At 53.1% G+C, this 23,384-nt stretch overlaps 1 protein-coding gene and 1 non-coding gene across 16 annotated transcripts in view; one reads left to right on the top strand and one right to left on the bottom strand.

The window, feature by feature from the left end:
- Positions 1-23,384, top strand: part of ATP2B2 (ATPase plasma membrane Ca2+ transporting 2) — a 380,163-nt gene that overhangs the window by 313,776 nt on the left and 43,003 nt on the right. For 9 of the 15 annotated variants that reach the window (XM_061397072.1, XM_061397081.1, XM_061397074.1 and 6 more), the window contains 6 exons: positions 542-574; positions 1,693-1,752; positions 7,392-7,433; positions 8,248-8,406; positions 11,197-11,411; positions 15,267-15,509. In XM_061397072.1, the coding sequence (XP_061253056.1) occupies positions 542-574; positions 1,693-1,752; positions 7,392-7,433; positions 8,248-8,406; positions 11,197-11,411; positions 15,267-15,509 (752 nt within the window). The remainder of the gene's footprint in view (positions 1-541; positions 575-1,692; positions 1,753-7,391; positions 7,434-8,247; positions 8,407-11,196; positions 11,412-15,266; positions 15,510-23,384) is intronic. The other 6 variants (XM_061397083.1, XM_061397086.1, XM_061397084.1 and 3 more) reach the window with 3 other exon arrangements.
- On the bottom strand, positions 13,432-13,504 carry TRNAK-UUU (transfer RNA lysine (anticodon UUU)). The gene has a single exon. It is a non-coding gene; the product is annotated as a tRNA-Lys (tRNA).

The following is a 23,384-nucleotide window of genomic DNA, read 5'->3' as shown; positions in this document are numbered from 1 at the left end:
GGACAGCGTCCACACAGTGAGGTAGCAGCTGTGGCCACCAGCGGCCCCCGGTACAGGCAGTTGGGCAGGATGTAGCAGTTGTGCCCACTCCCTTGGCCTCGCTGGGGCCCGGGTGAGGGGCAGAAACGCCCAGAAGCTCCCACAGGCCAGACTGGTGTTTTTTAAAATGCCGATAAGAAAACAGGCCTCTTCTGCCCGTCATGGGTCAGAGTCCCTCGCTGAATGTTGCCCCATCGACGAGATGCGGACAGCAGTGCAGAAGGAAGAGGTGGGATATGGAGGGGACACGGCAGAGGAAGATGAGGGGCAGCCCAGCCTCTCAGGCCCCTGAGAGCAGACCCGGGGGGTTCCCAGGGCTGGACCCCCTTAGCACTTCCATCCCATCACCCCCACCAGGGACACTGCTTACAGCCCTCCATTTCAGGATGACTCTGGGCATGTCAGAGTGTGTGTGTGTGTGTGTGTGTGCATGTGTGGGCGGGCGTGTATGTGGCTGTACATGCTTCTCCTTCATTAACATGTCTCAAAAATCATCACACAGGTGTGAAGAAGGGGGATGGCCTTCAGCTACCAGGTACAGTAAGACACCCCCCAGGGTAGAAGGGGCTTTTAGAAGTAGCAGCAGCCATTGACCCCTGAGCCCTGGCCCCAGACCCCCAGCACACAGCTAGAAGGGTACCCGATGGCTGGGGGCTCTGCCCCCAACCCCAAAACTCCTCTGTGGCCCCATGTGCTGCCAGCCCCACAGGACAGGCCAGCATCCCACGCTGCCCTTCCAGTGCTTCCAGGGCAGATGGTGCCCCCACTGCCTCCAAATCCCAGATAGCCGCACGCCATGTGCGCTCAGCCCCACGTGACCCCACAGAGCCCCTCGCCCCACAGCATGGCCAACTCACCCAGCATCTATTCCCTCTCCTTCCCACAGAACCCGTCTCCCCCCACCCCAAGAGCAAACAGCCAGAGCGAATTTGAGCATCTCATATCATTTTTGATTTCTAAATTAAGGAAATCTCACTAGTACCCTCTCTGTCTCGTGCACAAGATGCAACATGCCTGATGTCATATTTTAAGTGGTGGGACATCTCCTATGGGCAAGACCAAGGCAGCCTTTTGAGCATCAGTCAGGAAAGGAGGAGTTGGCCACGGGCAGTGGCCTGAGTCAGACGCACGCATCCGAGGTCACTGCAGTGAAAGATGTCCTTCCAGGACACAGCAACCATCACAACAAATGCCCATTCGGAACGGTCAGTGCTATTACTGCACCCGTGCCGAATCGACTCCTGGCCATGGGTCCCTCTGGCCGTGATGGTCAGCCAGCGCCCTCCCGCACCTTCATAGAACCCTCACTGACAGAGAGACCTGCCCTGTTGGTTGGGCCAACGGGACGCCTGGGTCCAGACCTCACACCGACCATCCCACCTACCCACGTTGATCATCCTCCATATTTTATTTCAAAGACCCTCCATGTCTGAGTTTCTCCCCACCGACTTGTGTGTCATCTCCACGGGAACGTTTCACCCACCCACCACCCACCCCCACATTTGAGTTTCTTGATTTCCGGCGGAGATGTGTGTTTCTGACCACAGTCACGTCACTCCCCGCACGTTGGTTCGCGTCTACTGTTGCTGCTGTCTGCACTGCTGCTCTCCTCCATTTTGACCGCTGCATTTTTCATCCCTCCCACCCCCACAGCGGCCGATGGTGCGGCAGGTTCAAATGCTGCAGATAGTGCAAATACCAGCCTAGTCAATGGTACGTCTCCCACCCCGCCCCCGGGGAGCTCTCGGTCTTGGGCGATGGGCGCCTCCCCACCCTCAGCTCTGGGCTTTGCTCTCCCTGTTCGGGATGGCCCAGACTTGGATGTGCATGGGCAGCTCGGGGACGGTCGTCCTCTCACACACAGGGCAGGTGCTTAAGAGAGAAGCCACCCCCGGGCAACCAGCTCGGCTCCCACCAGCAGTGGTCACCGTTGGGGCCTTGATCCCCGGTGAGCCCGGAAGAGGGACGTGACCTTGGCTTCAGATCTGGTCCCCTCTCCCTCCCTGGAAGCAGCGTCCCTCCCTGCGTGGCCCTCTCCTAAGCACGTTCCTGGTCCTGGCTTGGGGGAAGAAGGCCCGGGGTCAGGACCCGGGCTGAGGCTGGCCTCTGGGTCCCCAGTGCAGGCTCCCATCCTTGACTCAAACCATTCCCTCGAGGCAGGGGGACCCAGGCCTGCGTTCAGCTCCTGGGCCCCGCCCTGTAGCATGGCTGAGCCACTAGGACACGTTCTTCTCTTCTTTCGTGGAGTGAACGGGCAGGGGGTTCGCTTGGGCTTGGGCCCAGTTCTGTCCCTCGGGTGTGGACTGGTATTTCTTGCTGTTGCCTGCGCTGGAGCATCTGTCCTGAGTCTCTGCATTCTTACCGGCCCTCTCGGGGATGGGCGATGGGGGTAAGGGCTGCCCCTGTAGCTTGGGTCTGCATCTCACCCTCCTTACACACAGGCAGGAAGGAACTCCTTTCACTGGCCTCCGCGCCTTTGGAAGATTTCACACCTCTATACCCTCCCATCTTCTCTGGTCATCCCTGTCCCCAAGTCAGGTGGCATAAAGTTACCTGGTCTGCTCCTAAGAGCTTTTAGGGCTCGGTCATGAAACCATTGCCCCCGAGAATTGAAGGGAAGGGAAAGCTCTTTCTTTCCCCAGTGTCACTCATCCCAGGAACTGAGCATCCATCATGTCATTTACTCCTCACCACTCCCAGAAAACATGGAGCTGTGGTTCTGCCTCCCCTGTCCCAGGCCTCTGGCCGAGCCACTCGGATTCAAAGTGACCCAAGCTGGAAGCAGCTAGCAGATGTCAGGGGCTGGGCAACACCCCTCTGTGAGCAGCACCTGGCCAGGAAGGGCTAATTCGGGTGTGGGTCTGTTTCAGGCATAGGAAGAGAAAAGAGGACAGCCTGGGGCGTGGGAGGTGTCACATGTGAGGGAGGGGCGGTGCTGGTGCTTTAGCTGCTAAGTCTTCTCCGACTCTTGCCGCCCCATGGACTGTAGCCTGCCAGGCTCCTCTGTCCGTGAGATTTTCCCGGCAAGAGTACTGGAGTGGGTTGCCATTCCCCTCTCCAGGGGATCTTTTCAACCCAGGGATAAAACCCGGGTCTCCTGCATTGAAGACTGAGCCACCAGAGAAGCCCTAACAGGGAGAAATAATATAGGCAAATCCATGTGGGGGAGGGAGAGGGGAAGGAGGAAACAGGAAGTGACGTCCTGCTTCCCCCCACCCCTCCTGGGTGATGAATCTGCTGGGACCACATCCAGACTGGTGGGTCTCAAAAAGGCAGGAGCCTCACTTCCAGTTCAAGCCAAAAACGTCCATATATTCCCAAGAAAAACTGTAGGAAAAGATGGGGAAACATCATTTCTTACCCACTTTCTGTGCACCAGGCACTTGCAAGCGTCTCATTTAATCCTCATGATAACCCTATGGGTCAGTGTTTTGTCCCCACTTTAAAATGAGGAAACTGAGTCTCATGGAGATCAAGACACTAGTCCAAGTTCACAGAGCTAGGCAGTGCCAAAGCTGCGACGTGAAGCCAGGCCTACCTGGCTCTAAAGTGTGTGCCGCTCTTCCTGGTGTAAATTTCACATGATGTAGGGACTTTCCCTGGCGGTCCCGGGGTTAAGACTTCAGCTTCCAATGCAGGGGGTGCAAGTCCAATTCCTGGTCAGAGAGCTAAGATTCCCATGTGCCTCGCGCCCAGAAAACCAAAACATAAGCAGTACTGTTCCAGATTCAATAAGGACTTTTAAAATGGTCCACATCCTCAAAAAAAGAAAAGCTTTAAAAAATAAATAAATAAACTTCACAAGCACATTAAGAAGTCTCCCCTGCAAGGAAAGGATCCTGTGGTCAAAACTGTTTTGAGAACCACTGGGTAGAATTGGTTTCCTTCTTGTTGCAGAAAGACAGCCTCTATCGTGCTGTGGGATAGAGTTAGAGTCACACAGGGCTTCCCAGACTGACGTGGCTGCAGGACCCTTCCTGGCTGAATGTCATGGGATTGGTAGACCCCCCCAAAATACTTTGGAGCCGGTGCTCTAAGCTGTTGTTACTCGAATTGTGACCGGAGGCCCGCATGCTCCTGGGCATCTCCCAGGAGCTCGTTAGAAATGCAGACTCTCAGGCCCCACCCAGACCTAGCGAATGAGAACCTGCCTTCTGACGCACCCTCCAGGCTCCAGGTAGAGGGCACTGAAGGCTGAGGGGGCTAAGCTGAGCTTTGTGAGTGAGAGAATGGACCATTCCTTTCCACTCTTTGATCTGAGCCCAGTCAGGATGCCCTGGATGTGGAAGACACACTCAGCTGGCAGGATGCCCCCTCCTCGCTCCACTCCCCCCAAGCCCCTCCCAACTGAGCACTAAGGGGTGTCCCATTCATTTTGGAGGCATTATAATTGCCATTTTAATTTTATTATTTATTTTATATTTATTGACATGCGTGCATGCGTGCTAAGTCTCTTCAGTCGTGTCTGACTCTTTGCAACCCCATGGACTACAGCCCATCAGGCTCCTCTGTCCATGGGATTCTCCAGGCAAAAACACTGGAGTGGTTTGCCATGCCCTCCTCCAAGGGATCTTCCTGACCCAGGGATAGAATGAGCATCTCTTGTGTCTCCTGCATTGGCAGGCGGGTCCTTTACCAATAACGCCACCTGGGAAACCCATTTATTGATATATCACTATTGAATACATCACTTTTAATCATGATTTTAAGTGACACGTTGCTCTTAACACTGGACACTTACAGGGTACTTTGCAGTGCTTTTCATAAGCATCACCTTGGTTGAAATTTTTGCATTTCACAGGGGGACAAATGTAGGCACGTGTAAGAGAAGTGACGCCTCCCAGTTCTCCTAGTTAGCAGTCTGTCTCCTCAAAACTTGTTTATGGGATCTCCATGGACCCTCCACGTTGAGGCTTTCTGCACCCATGACCCTCGCAGTGCACAGAGAGGACCGATCCATTTGGTAGAAATGCATCTGGCATCTGATGCAGAGAGGCCTCTGGGTCTCCACCCCGGTCCCCCATCCTGGGTCCTGTCCTCCATCCCAACTCCTCTGAATCAGCCCATCTTCCAGGTCCCATGGGGGGCCAGAGCAGCACCCCACCACCGTTCCAGGGCCAGGCAAGCACCGATTTGGCTAAGGAGAGCCCCCAAATGAGCCCTCGCTTCTAAGAAACCGGGCCAGCTGCGCCCAAGTGCCCCCAGGACACAGCTCCCTCCCTCACACATATGCATTGTTGATTATTTTTCTGGCCACATGATCGCTATGGAAATAAAAGAGGAAATTGCTAGCTTGGTTAATGGGCGCACGTGGGCTATTGCATCTGATAATGTGCAATGCAAACAAAGGTCCCTCTGTGCCCTCGCACACCAGCTACTGAAGCCGAGTCCTCTGGTGCCTTTTAGCCCAGTTAGTAAAATTACGTTTAAAAATAAAAACAACTGTTGTAGTTCATTCCAATCGGCTCCGAGAAGCCTTCTTCTGTGTTGTTTCTTAATCTGGTAGAAAGGATTTTAGAATAGAGGGATGAGGGCCTTTCTCTTTCAACCCCAGGGCAGGTCCCTGACCCTTTGCTAGCAGGCTCAATGGGAACAGCCCAGCACTGTTGCAGAGACGGTATGGAGCTGGCACCCAGCAAGCTGCTGCTTCCCTCTGAGGCAGTCGGTGTAACGTGGATGTGGTGTAGGGACGACAGTGTTTAGAGGGTCGTCAGGATGCTCTGTAAATGACAGCTGCCTCTGAACCTCCCTCAGCCCCAGTTTCCTCATTGTAAAATGAGAGGGATGAAAGCCCCTCCCGCCCCACCCTACAGGGTACCAGGAAAACTGACAAGACGTGAGACACTTGCAAACTGCCAAACACTGCTGGGCGGGTGGTTCTCACTAAAAGGTAACTTTTAGGTGCTCCGGGAGGCAAGACAACAGCCCCTTGTCACGGAGGTGGAAGCCAAGCTGGGAGCAGTGAAGTCACAGGGCTAGCTGCTCCTGAAACAGCAGCTTCAGGAGCCCAGTCCCACCAGTGCCACGTCAGTGCCCACCCTACCTCAGGCTCAGGGGATGGTGGGTAGCTGCTTTCTCCCAAGGGGGGGCAAAAATGTGCATACACTTTGGGGCCAGCTGTCCGCTCACCTGCAGAGAGCTGGCAGAGCCCCCGCTGAGCGTCCCTCCCCGAGCCGCAGCTTTTTATCTGTCTGTGGGTATGATCCAGAGCGCCCCAGTAGGCATGTGGTGAGGACCAGCTGAAATCACGGAGGTCATGTATGGGCCTGGCCCACGAACTGTGAGGACGTCCTTCACGGTGATTATCCAGGAGTGGTGAGGGGTTCAGCGACCTTCTCTGAGTCCTCCTGAGGTGGCCAGCCATCGGGCGAAGCCCAGGGTGAGCCAGGGGACAGGAGGATGCCCCCATCCTTGCAGGACCAGCAGGTGCGGGTAGGTGTCTCATTACCAGGTAGCAGTCACCAATACCTCCCGCCCTGTGAATGCAGCCCACATGCTCTGGGCTGACTTGGGGAGGCAGCCTCCCACGTGGCCCGTTTACAGGGTGGGGAGCCCCAGACTCAGCACTAGACACCATCCGACTGATGGAGCTGAGGGTAGGGGGCACCCAGGGGTTCCCACCAAGCCAACTTCACCTCTCTGCTGTGGCCCGAACTAGGCAACCTCGAGTGACGAGCACACACTTTAGTGGAGGGGTGTGGTGGGGTAGCTTCCCCTCGGGCGCCACGGCATGGCCCCAAACACCTGTGGGTGCCTCCGAGCCCACTGCTGGGAGCCTCTGCACACCCTTTGCCTGAATCACTCTCAGTGAGGCTGAGGGTCGGGGGGAGGGTTGTCCATGTCGTGGCTTCGTCCTCCACCACCAGGAGGAAGAGGAGCTGGAATCATCTCTCCCGGAGCCAGAAGCTAAGGAGCACATTGACCAAACGCCTCCCTGTTCTAGAATCAACCTCTCTCTCTCTCTCTGTTTCCTTTTGCCTCTTCTCAGCCCACATAAAGCACCAACCAAATTCCAAATTCATCACTGGGAACCTGAGATCTCTTATTCCTTCTGCTTGTGTGGTCCCTTTACCCTAAAGGCTGCTGTCTAATCTGTAAAATACTCATGGCCAACATAACCCCCACGGAAGCCCCCGCTCTACACCCTCAGAGAATCAAGAGAGACCCTGCAGTCCCCGCAGGTTTGCTCTTGCCTGGGGGGCCTCCCCGGCATCCCCGTACTGAGGGGCAGAGCCAGCTCGGCCCTCCCCACCCCCCAACTGACATGAACGTCCGTGGCCCTGTTGCGTCTTCATGGTGACCGATGTGTGTTGTCTGTTCTCTGTCGTCTGTTCAAATTCTTTGTCGTGTAGGTAAAATGCAGGATGGCAATGCGGACGCCAGCCAGAGCAAAGGTAACCCTTTTGTATTAACCTGGTCCCTGCGGCCCCTCCCTGCCGGTTCTAGGGGCCACAGCAGAGGCAGACGTCTACACCTGTGGGCGCCTGACGTCTCTGGGCGGGAGGGTAGCTGTGATCTCGTGGTACCAGGACAAATGGAAGTGGCACTGTCCGCATGACAGTCCACCCGCAAGCCAGTGTCTCCCCTGCTTTGAGCTGTATCCCCGTTCAGCTGAAGGCTTGAAGCTGGTTCTTCAGGATCTTCAGGGGCCAAGGGGTCGGGCTCCAAGCCCACCAGTCAGGGCTGTGCTGAAGGAGCAGGGTCTTGGAACCCGTGGATGAGGACACACTCCTCCACTTTTCAAGCCGCTTTTGTCCCTTCTGTCTAGTGACTACTCAATATTCCAGCAACATGGCCCAAGGACCAACTGGGCAGAGCCCAAGCCTGTGTCTTGTCTGATGCGGAAAAGCTGAAGAGCCCTTTGGGAAAGGGCTGGTAGACTTGTTCAGGCCCAGAGACGCCCCCAGCCCCTTCATGCTGCAAATCCAGGGTGGAGCCGCGTCACTCTGTGCTGTGTTCTGTGGCCCTGGGTCCAGGGTCTCCAGCAGAGAGAGGCCGACCCCCTCATCACACAGAATCTGTGCCGGCCATGCAGGGGGGCTCAGGCGGGGGAGTGAGGCTCTCACCGTGCTCCCCTGGGCAGGGGGCTGGGTGCCCACACCCGCACCCTGCAGGCTAACCTGTGGGTATGCATGTCTGTGTGTGTGCACGTGTCTGTGTGTGCGTGTGTGTGCGTGTGTACATATGTGTGTGATCTGCTCCCTGCAGCCAAACAGCAGGACGGGGCGGCCGCCATGGAGATGCAGCCCCTCAAGAGTGCCGAGGGGGGAGACGCTGATGACAAGAAGAAGGCCAACATGCACAAGAAGGAGAAGTCGGTGCTGCAGGGCAAGCTCACCAAGCTGGCCGTGCAGATCGGCAAGGCGGGTGAGCGTGCGCCCTGGCGGACGGCACGGGGCTGGGGGGACACAGGGCATGCAGGGGGATCCCCAGGGCAGAGCCCTGCCCCTGGCTGGGCCTTGGCTACCTCATCTGCAAAGAGGGGCTTGCAGGAGACCCACCCTTGTCAGCCACGGCAACCAGTCTGAGTCCTGATATAGCAGGCACCTCAGCTGGCACTTAGGCGCAAGAGTGAAGCGTGGGCTCTGGGGGCAGCCTGCCTGCATTCTCGTTGAGCTCCAGCTCTGAGGTCTTGAGCAAGTACCTTCACCAAGCTCTGAGCCTCCACTCCCAGTCTGTGGACTTGGGCTCCTGTAGCCCCCACTTCACAGGTTGCTGTGAGGAGTAAAGGAGATTATTTACATGTACAGGCAAGGGTGGTGGCTGGATGTGGGCAGACCCTGTAGGAGTTGACCAGGCAGGCTTTATCCTGAGGACATTGGGAGCCCTGGAGGAGGTGTGAGCAAGGATGGAGTTGAGCTCTATGATGACCACCCCCAGCTGCCATGCACAGGAAAGATTGGGAAGATTGAGGGCAGTGCTAGGAGCCCAGAGAGAAGCCCCTTGTCTGAGCCCCAACATAAGATGGTTGGATGGCATTGCCAACTCAATGGACATGAGTTTGAGCAAACTCTGGGAGGTAGTGAAGGACAGAGGATCCCGGTGTGCTGCAGTCCATGGGGTCGCAAAGACTCAGACACGACTGAACAACACGAGCCAGGTTTCCCAACCGAGTTGATAGCTACAGTTGACAGCTGATGACGGCCGCTCTGGCCCCCAAAGCCGAGCCCGGCTGCACGGTGAGCCCTGCCCGCCTGACATGGTCTTGGCCTCTCCTCCTGGGTAAGGATATGGCAAACACCACGGCCTCCCCACCTGGCTGCCTGCTCTTCCACGGCTGTCTCCCAGCTCTAATTATAGGCACCGCAGTGTGGAGAAGAGAGGCAAATTGCAGGCTTGGCTGTCTATATTTAAACTCAGGGGCCTGGTGACAGCTCCCGGCTGCCGGGAGCTTGGCATCCCGCCCCTGCGACTGTCAGACGGGGCTCGAGCTGGCTCTTCAACTCCACAGCTGGCAGTGGGGGCGGGCGGCAATGGGTCTGGGGATTTCCTCCATCCCCACCACAGGGAAGGCTCCACGGTAGCGTGGTGCTGGAGGGCAGGGAGCAGAGCCGTGAGAAGCATCCCATGGCCTTCCCTGTCCTGGTTCATCCCCTCCGCCACTCAGTCAGCCCTGCCAGGCGTGGGGCACAGAGTCGCACCCTTCTGGTTCACATCCCACTTCTGCTCCTCTCCTGGGATGGATTCCCTGCAAGCAGAGCCTGAGATGGGTGGGCACAGGGTTTGGGGAGGGGTGCTCTCACGGGGAGACCTGGAAAGGGTCTGGAAGGCCACAGAGCCTAGGAAGACTCAGACTGAGCCGAGGTTTCCGGAGAAATCCCAGTCCCCACCTGATCCCACAGGGAGCTCTGGAGCATGAAAACCTCTACAGGGCCCAACCCGCACTGCAGCAAGGCGGCTGGGCTTCTGGACCCCCATGTCAGCCCCTGGGTATTGGCCATCAGATTGGGCTGGGTGGAACTGCCACGCACTTTTTGACAAGGAGACGCCAGTCTCCTCTGGCAGAGACTGCAGGTGTGGGCAGCTTCAGCTACACCTGCACAGCACTGAGGTGGATGGGGGTGGTTGGGCACATGGGGCTGGCAAGAGAGATCTGGGTGAATAGCTACCTGCAGGTACTAATTCGACAGTGCCTCCCCCCTGGCCTGTGGCCTCGGGCACATCACTTCCCTTCCCTGCTGTTGTTCAGTCACCCAGTTGTGTCCAACTCTGTGACTCCATGGACTGCAGCACGCCAGGCTTCCCTGTCCTTCACTATCTCCCGGAGTTTGCTCAGACTCATGTCCATTGAGTCAGTGATGCCATCCAAACATCTCATCCTCTGTTGCCCCTTCTCCTCCTGCCTTCACTCTTTCCCAGCATGGTGATCTTTTCCAATGATTCGGCTCTTCGCGTCAGGTTACCAAAGTATTGGAGCTTCAGCATCAGTCCTTCCAATGAATATTCAGGACTGATTTCCTGTAGGATTTACTGGTTTGATCTCCTTGCAGTCCAAGGGACTCTCAAGAGTCTTCTCCAGCACCACAATTCGAAAGCATAAATCCTTCGGCGCTCAGCCTTCTTTACAGTCCAGCTCTCACATCCATACGTGACCACGGGAGTTATCCTCTTAGTGTATTTGTTTGTTTCTTGTTTGTGTCCTCCTCTAGAATCTCAGCTTCCCAAGGGCAGGGACTCTGTCTCTTTACTACCGCGTCCCTTGTTCCTAGAATAGGAAACAGTGTGTGCCTGAATGAAGGAGGAAATAGGTGGTGCTCTCTGTACATCCTGCAGTGCGAGAGCACCGTGCTACTGCTGCTGCTGCCAAGTCGCTTCAGTAGTGTCCGACTCTGTGCTAGCATTCCTTATTCGCATGCTCACTCAGCACCTGTTGTATGTTCAACACTGTACCCGGCAATTTACATCCATTCATTGTATTTGATTCTTATAAAACCACATGGGATAAATACACATCCCCACTGTACAGAGGAGGAAACTGAGGCTCTTTGAGGATCAAGCACTTGCCCCAAGGCCACCAGGTTGAGCTGGCATGTGAGCTAGGGCCTGCCTGACCCCAGAGCCCTTGGAGCCAAGGGTTGGCTGGGTCCACATCTCCCTTCCCAGGGCCCCTTGCCCCCAGGAGGCCCCCTGACAGGCTTCCTCCCCACCGTGTCACAGGCCTGGTGATGTCAGCCATCACGGTGATCATCCTGGTGCTCTACTTCACCGTGGACACCTTCGTGGTCAACAAGAAGCCGTGGCTCCCTGAGTGCACACCTGTCTACGTGCAGTACTTCGTCAAGTTCTTCATCATCGGTGTGACGGTGCTGGTGGTCGCCGTGCCCGAGGGGCTTCCTCTGGCCGTCACCATCTCCCTGGCCTACTCGGTGAAGGTGAGGAGTGGGGAGCAGGACAGGCCGGCTGATGCCACCTAGCTGGGTCTGAGGGGTGGCTGGCAGGGCCAGTGCCGGGGGCTGCGAGGAGAGCTAAACAGAAAGGAGTGGGCACGTTGGAAGCTCAGAGAGAGAGGCTGCATCTGGGAGCCCCAAACTCACAGGCCTCCAGGAGAGCCGCACCCTGGCCAAGGGGACAGCCGTTATTCAGCCCAGCCAGGTGTCCCCTTGTAGTGATGGGGCCCAGTGTTGCCAGATATTCACATTTTTCTAAGAGAAGCCAGAAAGCTGGACTTCATATAAGCCCTCCTGACTTTTAAACACTGACAATCAACTCAGGTCTGAACAGTAAATTAGACGCAGGTATTCCCTGTACAGTTGTGTCTGACTGTTTGCGACCCCATAAACTGTAGCCCGCCAGACTCCTCTGTCTATATGGGATTCTCCAGGCAAGAATACTGGAGTGGGTAGCCATTTCCTTCTCCAGGGGATCTTCCCCACCCAGAGATGGAACCCGGGTCTCCTGCATTGCAGGCAGAGTCTTTACCATCTGAGCCACCAGGGAAGCCAGACCCACACTCATCCCTTCCCATCAAATGTTGGCCGGAGTGTGGTCATCACACAGCTGTGGGCCCCACTTAGCCACAGTACTTGTGGGACTAAGCTTGGAGTTTGCTTCCTCAAGTTTGAAAGAGATAAGCCTAAAATAAAAAGGATGTCTGGTTTTAAGAAAGCCCCTCCTCTCAAGAGATGGGCTAAAAATAGGAGGTCTTAAAAGCAGTTCAATAAAGGGCTCGTGCTTAGTCGTTCAATTGTGCCCAAGTCTTTTGCAGCCCCCTGGACTGAAGCCCGCCTGTCTCCTCTGTCCATGGGATTTCCCAGGGAGGAATACTGGAGTGGGTTGCCATTTCCTGCTCCAGGGGATCTTCCTAACCCAGGGATTGGACTCATGTCTCCTGGCAGGCGGATTCTTTACCACTGAGCCAGCAGGGAAGCCAATAAAGGGCAAGTGGGCCCAGGAGTGCCTTGGGTCTGGGGGTGCTCCTGAGTGCCACCCTGATAACAGAGCCCCACGTTCCCCTGCTCCCAGGCCCGAGGCCATGGGCAGAGCCCAAACACGGGGATGTGGGGGCTGGCATCATCTCGTGAGCACAGGTGTCTGACCCTCTTGGGGGCACTTGCAAGCCAGGCTCATCCCCAGATCCCCACACCTCATTCCTCATCTTGCCTCAGCCCAATGATTGCCCCACCTCGATGGGCAGGGCCCTGTGCTCCTGTTTCCCAGGGCCCCTAGGCCAGGATGTGCCTGCGAGAGCAGAGGCCAGGGCTGTTTATAAACAAGGCATTCACTCTGAGTCGGCAGAGCCGACCGAGGGCATGGTCAGTTTCCAAGTTGGAATTTGGGCTTGGCTGGCCGATGTAATTTCATACAGAAAAGAGCTCTCAGGGCAGTGCCAGGAAGTGGCAGGTCTGTGTAAAAGGACACCGTCCTTATCGTCTCCTTGTTTTGGGGTTCTCTAAGAAACTCCATCCCACAAACCAAAGCCCAAACAGATCACAACACAAGGCTGATCGGGGGGCCTGAGGACGGAGACCTCGTGCTGCTATGAGTCTGGACCCCACCCCACCCAGTGGGGACCCAGGTCCCCTTAAAGGTCATAAATGGTGTCGGGGGGTCCACTTACAGACCTTGTTGCCTCTACACCTGTGGTCTGTGTCTCCAGCACCTGTGCCTTCAGCTGCCTTAGGTAGTGTTACTTATACAGTCACTTGATAAACTGAGTACAGCCCCCGCCCGCCACCCAGGAGAGAGGCAAACTCTCCACTTTCTGAGCCTGGACCTACCCCTTGGCCGTGTGTGCTCAGTCGTGTCTGACTCTTTGTGACCCCATGGACTGTAGCCCACCAGGCTCCTCTGTCCATGGGATGTCTCTCAGGCAAGAATACAGAGGGGGTCTTCCTTATCTGGGGAGATGGATTCTTTACCACTGAGCCACCAGGGAATCCCCACAAAAGCAAGTGCCAGAACAAGGACTTGAACCCTGGACCCTCAGATTAAAAGTCTGATGCTCTACTGACTGAGCTATCCAGGGTCCACCATCCAAAGAACAGTGGTGACACTTAGACCCTCACTGTGCAATAGAGACGTGACATATGGATGAGGTTAAACTTCCTAGCAGCTGCATGAAAAAGACAAAACAGAAAAACAGGTGGAAATCATTTTAATACTGTACATTATTGAACCTAATATGTCCAAGTTATTATCAAGCCTACATGTAATATTTAATAATACACAAATGATTGGTGAGATTTTTACATTTCTTTTCATAATCAGCCTTCAAACCTGGATGTGAAATTTACTCTTGTAGCACATTTCACGGGCTTCCCTGGTAGCTCAGATAGTAAAGAATCTGCCTACAATGCAGAGGACCAGGGTTTGATCCCTGGGTTCGGAAGATACCCTGGATAAGGAAATGGCAACCCACTCCAGTATTCTCACCTGGAAAATCCCCTGGACAGCGGAGCCTGGTAGTTTACAGTCTGTGGGGTCACAAAGAGTCAGACACGACTTAGCAACTAAACAACAGCAGCAAATGATAAGAGAAGCTGCAGGAGCACTGAATTCTACCAATATTCATTTTTTAGGAACATGACCTGCTATTAAAATTATTCTAGGGACTTCCCTGGCAGCTCAGTGGTTAAGACTCTGTGCTTCCAATGCAGAGGCGAAGGTTCGAATCCTTGGTCAGGGAAATAAGATCCCACACGTCGCATAGCCAAAAACATTTTTTTAATTATTCTAATTGCACTCTTTTTTACCCTTGTTATAAACAGTTATAATGAGGAGCAAGAAAAATGGAATCAGATCCCTAGGCTCAGACTAGAACATCTGACTCAGCCTTCAGCTAAATCCGCCTTTTCACATGTGTTCTTGCCAGTAGGGTCACTGTGTCAGGAGGACCTGCAGTTAAGAGTGGTGGTTCCTTAAGAATCACTTTATTTGCATTATTTGCTTGAGAACCTGGAAGAAGCTAGGAGTGTGATGCTGGGAGGAGAGAAAAGAAGGTGAATATAAGGCAATTAATAGTTGTAGAGTAGGATTTCATTTTTGTTCTAAATTTAAAGAGAAAAGATATTGTTATGTAAGATACTTCAGTGCTCGATGGTAGAATTATGACTGACTTGTTTTTTCATGCGTATCTATATTTAAAAGAAATTTGTGATTTTTATTATGCAAGTTATAGTATGTAGTCATTGTAGGAAAATGGAAGCTGTAGATTTTTCAAAGGAGGCAATAACAATCTCCTATAAATGTCTCTCTCAGAAACGATGACACTAATAATTTTGTTTTTTCCCCATAGTCTCCTATGTCTATTAACACATATATAACTTACACTTCTTCACTTCTCATGAAACCAAAGTGACCGTGAAAACCACGCACCAGTGAAAGATGGTACCTTTGGAAAAGAAAAAACCCATAATCAAATTAAGAACTTATTTCTGTTAGGATGTAAAAGGAAAGTATCTGAAGTGCTCAAAGAGGACCCAGCCTTCATTTATCATCCTTTTCACTATCTTTTCCATAAAGAATACAGACTACATCCGTAATTCAAATTAATAAAGTCAACTAATCAACTCTTTTAAATGGCTCAAGTAATGTAAAAGGAGAAAGAGAAAGTGCTGTACACGAAAAAGGAACCCAGATGCCAGACGCTCTTGAAACCCAGATCCTTTGCCCAGGAGTGAAGCAGAGGGGCAGTTGTGCCTCATTTACTGAGTGTTTACACGGTGCCCTCACTCCCAGCCCCCAGCTCCCTCTCCTCACTGTCCCGTCTCCCCTGCCCCCTCCTGCAGAAAATGATGAAAGACAACAACCTGGTCCGCCACCTGGACGCCTGCGAGACCATGGGCAACGCCACGGCCATCTGCTCGGACAAGACAGGCACCCTCACCACCAATCGCATGACGGTGGTGCAGGCCTACGTGGGCGACATCCACTACAAGGAGATCCCCGACCCCAGCTCCATCAATGCCAAGACCATGGAGCTGCTGGTGCATGCCATCGCCATCAATAGCGCCTACACCACCAAGATCCTGGTGAGTGGGGAGGCGTCCAGGGGGTGATGCAGGAGCACCTGGCTGGCAGAGCAGAGCGATTCGTAATTTTAAATCCTGCTGATGTATTTTGGGTGGTCAGATAGTAAGCAGTTGTTTCTCTTTGACCCAGCTATGATGCTTGTGTGTGTGTGTGCTAAGTCACTTTAGTCGTGTCTGACTCTTTGCAACCATATGGACTGTATCTGCCAGGCTCTTCTATCCATGGGATTCTCCAGGCAAGAATGCTGGAGTGGGTTGCCATGCCTTCCTCCAGGGGATCTTCCTGACCCAGGGATCAAATCCACTTCTCTTATGTCTCTGAAGTTGGCAGGCGAGTTCTTTGCCACTAACACCACCTGAAGCCCCAAAAGTGAAAGTGTTAGTCACTCAGTGGTGTCTGACTCTTTGTGGCTCCAAGGACTGTTAACCCACCAGGCTCTTCAGTCCATGGGATTCTCCAGGCAAGAATACTGGAGGGGGTAGCCATTGCCTTCTTCAGGGGATCTTCCTGACCCAGGGATCAAACCCAGGTCTCCTGCATTACAAGAAGATTCATTACCATCTGAGCCACCCATGGGGGGTGGTGGGGGAGATTACTGTTAATTGTGTTTTTTAGATCCTATCATTTCCCTCTCTACAAAAAAAAAAAAAAAATCTTTTTATTAGTTGGTTTCTGCTATATAATGACTCCAAAACATAGTGGCTCAAAAGCAAGCTGTGTCTGTAGCTCACAGTTCTGTGAGCTGGGAGCTCAGGCCGGGCTCAGCTGGCGGACGCATTCCCTCGTGCATCCACCCTGGGTCACGTGCACGGCTCTGCTGATCTTGGCAGGACTGTAGGCTGATCTGGGATGACCTCAGCTGGCATGGCTCATCTCTGCTCTGTGTGGTCCCACCTCCTCCACCAGGCTCAGCTGGGCACTTCACGTCATTTTGCCGCGTACTATTGGCCAACACACGTTGAGAGCCCTGTCCAGATTCAAGGAGCAGGGAAATAGACCCCAGTGTCACATTGCAAAGGGCATGGATTCAGAGAGGGGACTCACTGTGGCCATTTACAGAGCCTACCACCAGCGACAGTGTAGTTATTAGTGATAGTAGGGGCATTACTAGTTTTAATAAGAAAAAAAAAAAACGCTCATATACCTGTCTCAGCCACCTAGAGTCATCATGCTAGAATCCCTGTTTGGTTCAGAAGCACAGGTTGCTGTTTTGTAATTAACCAACATTTGAGTGAAGAGAAATACAGACTGGTCCATCCAGAGTTCTGTTGGCTCCCAGATGCAGGACATTCCTGCAGAGCGAGTGTCTGAGAGGACAGCTGAGCTTTTTTGCCTGCCCTGCCAATGTGCCCTGGCCCTGACCCCTCCTTCTGCCCCTGAGCCAGCCTGAACCTTCTGGATCAGACTGGGTTGCAGAGTGCCAGAGAGTGAGTCAGCGGCCGGCCGGCCGGCCAAGGGCCAAGGGCTGGGGGCGGAGGGGGTGGGGGTGCGTTTGCTGGAGGGAGGCAGATTCTGCCTCCAGACACTGGGGCTGCAAGAACTGTCCCGTCCACTGTGGCTGAGCAGCTGCCCCATCAGCCCAGAGCTGCAGGAGGGCTGGGGAAGCAGCCCTGACAGGAGGAGAAAGTAGGTCGGGAGAAAGCGTGCAGATGGGTGACAGAGAATGCTGGGGGCGGGGGAGGGGGGGGATGCCAGAGATGATGGCGTTTTTGTCTCCTTCCACCCCTCCCCCCACCTCCCAGCCCCGATCTGGGAATCAAGGGAGGTGGGGCGAGGCTTTATTCTGTTCCTCAGGCCTTCCTAAAATAACCAAGATGCCGTTAATGATCTCGTCCTGTAGATGTTGCAGAGAAGGGAACAGGGCAATTCCCAGAGCAGGCTTCGGGTGGTGGGGGCGGCTGTGTGGGCAGAGCCCTGCAAAATGGGCTTGGATGAAGATGTATGTTATGCAATTACAGTTAAAAAAGGAGTTCTGGGATCTGCCAGGAGGGGCCACAGAACATCTCTGCAGCAAGAAGGCTCTATTAGGCAGTGTTTCACAGTGCCAGTGGCAGAGCCACAGTTCATTTCCAGATGTGGTTAACTAGATGGTATCCAGTGGCTTCAAGGACAGGGGTCCTCAAGTCCACCTGGGGGAAAGGGGTATTAACTGCCAAGACTGGAGAGAGCTCAGGGACCCGGGAACTGGGATTCTTGGTTTGTAAATAGACCAAGTCTCTGACCTCTCAAGCACCAGTGTCCCCTTCTGTGCCTTGAAACCTTGCGCCTCTCTTTCTGGGGCTTCCTTGAAAGAACCCTGGCTGTTCTCCTTTCTGTGAGCTAATAGCCAATCAGTGTGGAAGGGACAGCAGAGGCGCCTGGCATGACTGGATGGTGGTTAAAGCCCACACCCTGGAGCCAGACAGCCTGGGTTTCAAATCCCTCACTAGCTGTGTAACTGTGAACAAGTTACTAAGCCTCTCTGTGCCTCAGTTTCCTAGGGGAAATGATAGGATTATTGTGAGGATGAAATGAGTTACTAAGTGGAAAGTGTTTAGCACATATTCAGCACTCAGAGTGATTAGCATTTTTTGTTGTTGTTAGCAGTAAAATCACCCATTTGTAGCCATGCAGAGGCTAATCAATAAATGAATAGACAGCAGAGACATCAAGGTTACAGAAGAAAGGGTTTTGCTCAAAGTTGGTGGCAAAGCCAACTTACAGACACCCTAAAACCAGCTATTAAGTAGGGTGCCCAGATTAGGTTCTTGGTCCTTGAAACCAGTCATGCAGCATCTTTAGTACTGGTTGGTCTCAGGAAGGAAGGCCTGGAACTCAGAGAGTCAGATTCACAGCCAGGACTGTCAGCCATATGGAGAGAAGGGGCTCCCAGGACCTGCCCTTGTAGTCCTAGAGGAATTTTGAGAAGCATCATGGGCTTCTCGGTCCAAAGTGGAAGTCCAGCCACCCTCCAGATCAGGCTGGGAAATCTAGATGTGGAATATCTTTACCACGCAAAAGGAGATGGACAGGAAAGGTGCACAGTGTCCCCACAATGTCTACCAGCCTAGACTGGGAAATGAGCCTGGCCTGGGAAACAGATCCTGGCCAAGGTTGTGTTTCCCCCTGCAGGAGGGTGCCGATTCTTCTGTGTCTCATGTGGTCTGATTGCAGGCTGTGTGCTCTGGGACACAGCTGAGTTATCTCTGCTCCCTCCAGTGTAGGCTCTTGGGAAGTACTAGTTGGGCGGGTGACGTACGTGAATTGACTGGTGAATAAATATATGCACATGTAATCAGTGAGATGGGGACTAGGTAGGGAGAGGGATGGATGGACAGATGGAAGATGGATGGAAGGATGGCTGATAGATGAGTAAATGGATGAGCAGGCAGATGGATGAATGAGTGGGTGGTGAATGGACGAGTCTGAATTGATAAGAGGCTCAGGATACGGCTACCTCCATGGTCTATTTTCCTATTTTTGTGGCAGCAAGAAGTAGGAGTTGGCCCTGGCCCCAGTCTAAGGCCAACACCCAGGCTCTCTTGGTACCTCCAGCATGCTGAGGAAATCTTTTCTGAAAGTGCCCTCAACTCTCTACTCTCCATTGATCCAGAGACTTCCAAAGTAACTAATGGCTGTTATTCTAAAAGATTAAAAAAAAAAAAACAACTAGATGCATATTTGCAAGGGTATTTTGTATAGGTGTAATCTGCATGGATTCACAGACCTTAGGGACCACCTGGTCCAGGCCCCTCACTTTACTCTGAGGCCCAGAAATGGGAAAGGACATGGGCCAAGTCACCCTGTGGGTTTGTGCCATTAGAATCCATGTCTCCTGACTCCCAATCCAGTAAGCAGTTTAGGAGCTTTGGCTCTGAAGTCCAACAGACCAAGGTTCAAACTTCAGCTCCAGCACTTACCACCCATGTGACCCTGAACAAGTTACCTAACCTCTCTAAGCTTTTGCTTTCCAATCTGTTAAATGAGTGTAGAGTTAATCATAATTGCTAGTATTCACTTAGCCAGACAGAATGCTGAGTGCTTAACCCATGTTGGCTTGTATGAAGACTCCATGAAATAGGTAATGTCACATCTCCAACTCATAAATAAGGACAACGAAGCTGGGAGGAATTAAAGAGCGTGTCCAGAGAAGCTAAAGAACAGGGCCAGGTTTCAAACCCACGTCTGTCCAGTCCAGAGCCTGCACAGCTCACCACCACCACCGCTCCATGTCCAGCTCCTCTGGCTATATACATGCCTTGAGGCAGTTCCCAGGGCTGCTGTAAGAAGTTCCAGGGCTGCTGTGAGATCAGATAAGAGGATGTATGTGTGGTTTCCAGTGTAGCGCTCGACATGTAGCAGCTACTCCATCCATGTCAGTTATTGCTCTTATTACCTCCTTTATTATTTCTGAGCCTTAGCCTCCATAGCCTGCTCTTCTGGCCACTGTCTAGCTTGACCCTCCACATCCCTTCCAGGTAATCAAGGCATATGACCATTTTCATCTTGCAGCTGAGACAACAGAGCTGCATAAACAGCAGGTGTACTGACCCAGGTTGCTCCGGACACCAGGTGACAGAGTTGAGCCCAGAGAATTGTGGCGGAGTTGACCAGGCAGGTGAGGAGGCGTTCTGGGCAGGGCCACACAGCCTTGCCAAGGCCCAGAGACCTTTTAGAGATGAGACAATCTGTGGCCTGGGCATTTCCCAGGGTCAGAGTGATGAGAGGTGAGGCTGAGAAGGCTCAGGCTGAGAAGGCTGAGGGCGAGTTGGGGCGGTAGCAGTTACGCCCTTCATGGCCTTTCTCCTCACAATGCTCAGAATCACCCAGGCACTGGTGGAGGACGGTGTGAGAGTGGAGGCTGCTGGGGGAGACCAGGAAATGGGACCAGGAGGTCCCTCTCAGGGGGCCAGCCTCAACCACATGCCCCATCCCTTCTGAGGACGCCGGAATTCTCTTCTTTCCACTCCTGTTGCTAATCACTGGCAACTAAACTTGCCCTCTGAGGCAAGCGACATGAATCATCTTTTAGTCAGATATGGCTTCCCTGCCTCAGAAATCCTGGCGCACCCTCAGATTGGCTTTGTCGCCTCTAACTCTCTGAGTGTTGAGACTTCTACTAGCTGCTTCTTCCTGTCGCCCTTCTGCTTCCCAGAGCCGCAGCTGAGCTCTCAGATGGAAATAGCTCCTTCCTCAGACTTTAGAAGTGTGCTTTCTTTTGGGAGAACGTTCTCCTTTTCCGCCCACGTTTATTCTGCGCTCTGAAACCACCCAAGCGGACTTTAATTTTTTTTTATTTTATGAGACCTCTTTTAAAGTAGGTTGACATTACAGTTAACATTTGAATTATTAAAATGAACATGGGCACTTGTGGAGTCAAACTGTTGGAAGTTTATGGCATATATTCTGGTAACATAAACTATTGAAAGAAGAACAAATCTCCTTGGAGTCCCTGAAGTGGTTTTCACTTCAGGGAAGGAGCAGGAAGGATTTTCCTGGCAGGATGGTTTTCCTGAATAAATAAGGCAAACTTCACCACGTAGAGACTTCCTAGGTGGCGCAGTGGTAGAGAATCTGCCTGCCAATGCAGGAGACCCAGGTTTGATCCCTGGTTCGGGATGATCCTCTGGAGAAGGGAATGGCTACCCACTCCAGTATTCTTGCCTGGAGAATCCCACAGACAGAGGAGCCTGGTGGGCTGTAGTGTATAGGGGTCACAAGAGCTGGACATGACTGAACATGCACTCACCTAGTTAGAAATTACAGGTGCTACCCCATTACCAAATTGAGGTGCCTCTATACCCCCAAGAGCCCCAGTAAAACCTAAAAGGCAGGAAGGATCTGCTTGATTGCATGTCTCATCAATCTTAGAGCTAGAGCTCCTGGGAGGAGGGTGAAGTGGGGCGCTAACTCTGGAAAGCAGAGAGTCAGCCCTTTAACTCAGATCTAGCTCCAAACCCAGGGTGCAACTGAATGTTCCAAGGAGCCTCAAACCCCCTGAGTCAAGCCAGTTCTGCAAGGGACTCTGGCCAGGACAGTGGTTCCAGAAGGCACAGAAGACCCTGGAAGTGACTTACCAGGGCATTCAGACGGGGAGGTGGGATTGCTCTTCATCCTGGTCTGTGAAGTGACGGTGCCTTTGTGTTGAATTCAACAGCTGTTCTGGTTCTGTTCATTGGTTTTGTTTTTGTTCTTTTTGAAAACACTGTCCCTAGGAGAACAATTTAAAACGAGTAACCCTGAATGGGGGAGTCTAATTTTTAACAGAACTGTTAATCCATGTATCCTATCTTCTCACTGTACGTGTGCACACACACGTACCACACAGCACGTACACCATGCCCACACAGGTGCCTGCACACACACACCCACACACCCTGCATGCACATATCCTGCACTACACACAGCGCACACACAGGCATGTGTACACACACGTACCACGTCCATGCATGCACACACACCCACACACACGCATACACAGTGCAGTGGCGAGCTCAAGAAGGCCCCCGGGGAGTCTGCTCTCACGGGTGTGTCTCCCCAGCGTGCTTCAGCCTGTCCAGCTGTCATCCAGGACACACACACTGACCTGGGCCTCTGTAGCCTTCGTGAAGGTCCTGGCTCTGCCCTCCTGCCCCTCAAGGCCTAGCTCCTGAGAAGCTCCTGGGGAGGCAGAGCCTCAGATAACAGTTCTGGAGGCCAACATTCTGACGAAATCCCATCCCATCTGGCCTCCCCTTGGCAGCGCTCCACACCCACAAACACCAAATTATTCATTTATTCATTCAACACATATTCATTGGTTACCCACAGTGGGAAGCAGAGATAAGCAAGACAGCCCTCCCCACCGCCCCCACCATGGGCTCTAAACCAGTCACCCACCAGTAACCTCGTTAACCAACCATCTGAAATGCTAGGGAAGACAGGCAGGGCTGCTGGGAAAGCGTTCTGTGTGGACACAGAGCTGAGACCAGCAAGGGTCAAATCCTACTATCTCAGCCACTCACGAGCTGTGAGACCCGGTCTCTCCAGGCCTCCGCATGCACCTGGGAATAGTAACAGTCTGTCCCCTAGGAAGCCATGAGGATGTAACTGAAGATGCATGCTTAGCGAAGAGTTTAGCAAGGGGCAAGCGGAGTTGGCATCTGGCACACAGTCCTTGCTGCAGCTGCCGAGGCTCCTGGTGGTCCATTCAGGCCTTGGGGAGGCTCCACTGCCAGTGCCCATCCTCAAGGGGTGAGAAGAGTGGGCTCAACTGCCAGAGCCCATCAGAGAGTGAAAAGTCATTTTCTAGTGTGCTTTCACAAGTGTCGTCCTGTGGCCATGGCTGAAGTTTACCATGCTATGTCTGTTGGGTTTTGAGGGACAGAGAGGGGGTATTGAGGGTATTTTAATATTTCAGTAAAAGACATATAACTTAAAATTGATCACCATAACCATTTTGGTGTACACATCAGCGTCATTAAGTCCAGTCACATTGTACAACTGTCCCCACCACCCGCATCCAGAACTTACCATCTTCCCCAACTGCAACTCTGTTCCCTTTACACTCTCCCCATCCTCCTCCCCCCGCCCCTACTTTCTGTCTGGATGAAGGTGACTGCTCTAGGGACCTCGAATAAGTGGAATCACACAGTATCTGTCCTTTTGTATCTGGCTTATTTCACTTAGCATAATGTCCTCAAGGTTCATCCACGCTGGAACATGTGTCAGCGTTTCCTTCGTTTTTAAGGCTGAATACCATTCCACTGTGTGTGTAGCTCGCATCTTCCTTATCGACTCGCCTGTTGACGCACAGTTGGGTTGCTTCCATCTTTTTGGCTGCTGTGAACAGCGCTGCAGTGAACGTGGGTATACAAATGTCTTCTCGAGTCTCTGCTTTCAGTTCTTTTGGGTAT

This window comes from Bos javanicus, chromosome 22 (genome assembly GCF_032452875.1).
Source record: "Bos javanicus breed banteng chromosome 22, ARS-OSU_banteng_1.0, whole genome shotgun sequence".
NCBI lineage: Eukaryota > Metazoa > Chordata > Mammalia > Artiodactyla > Bovidae > Bos > Bos javanicus.
Note: the sequence above shows the minus strand (reverse complement) of the source record. Positions and strands in the feature narration are given on the sequence as shown.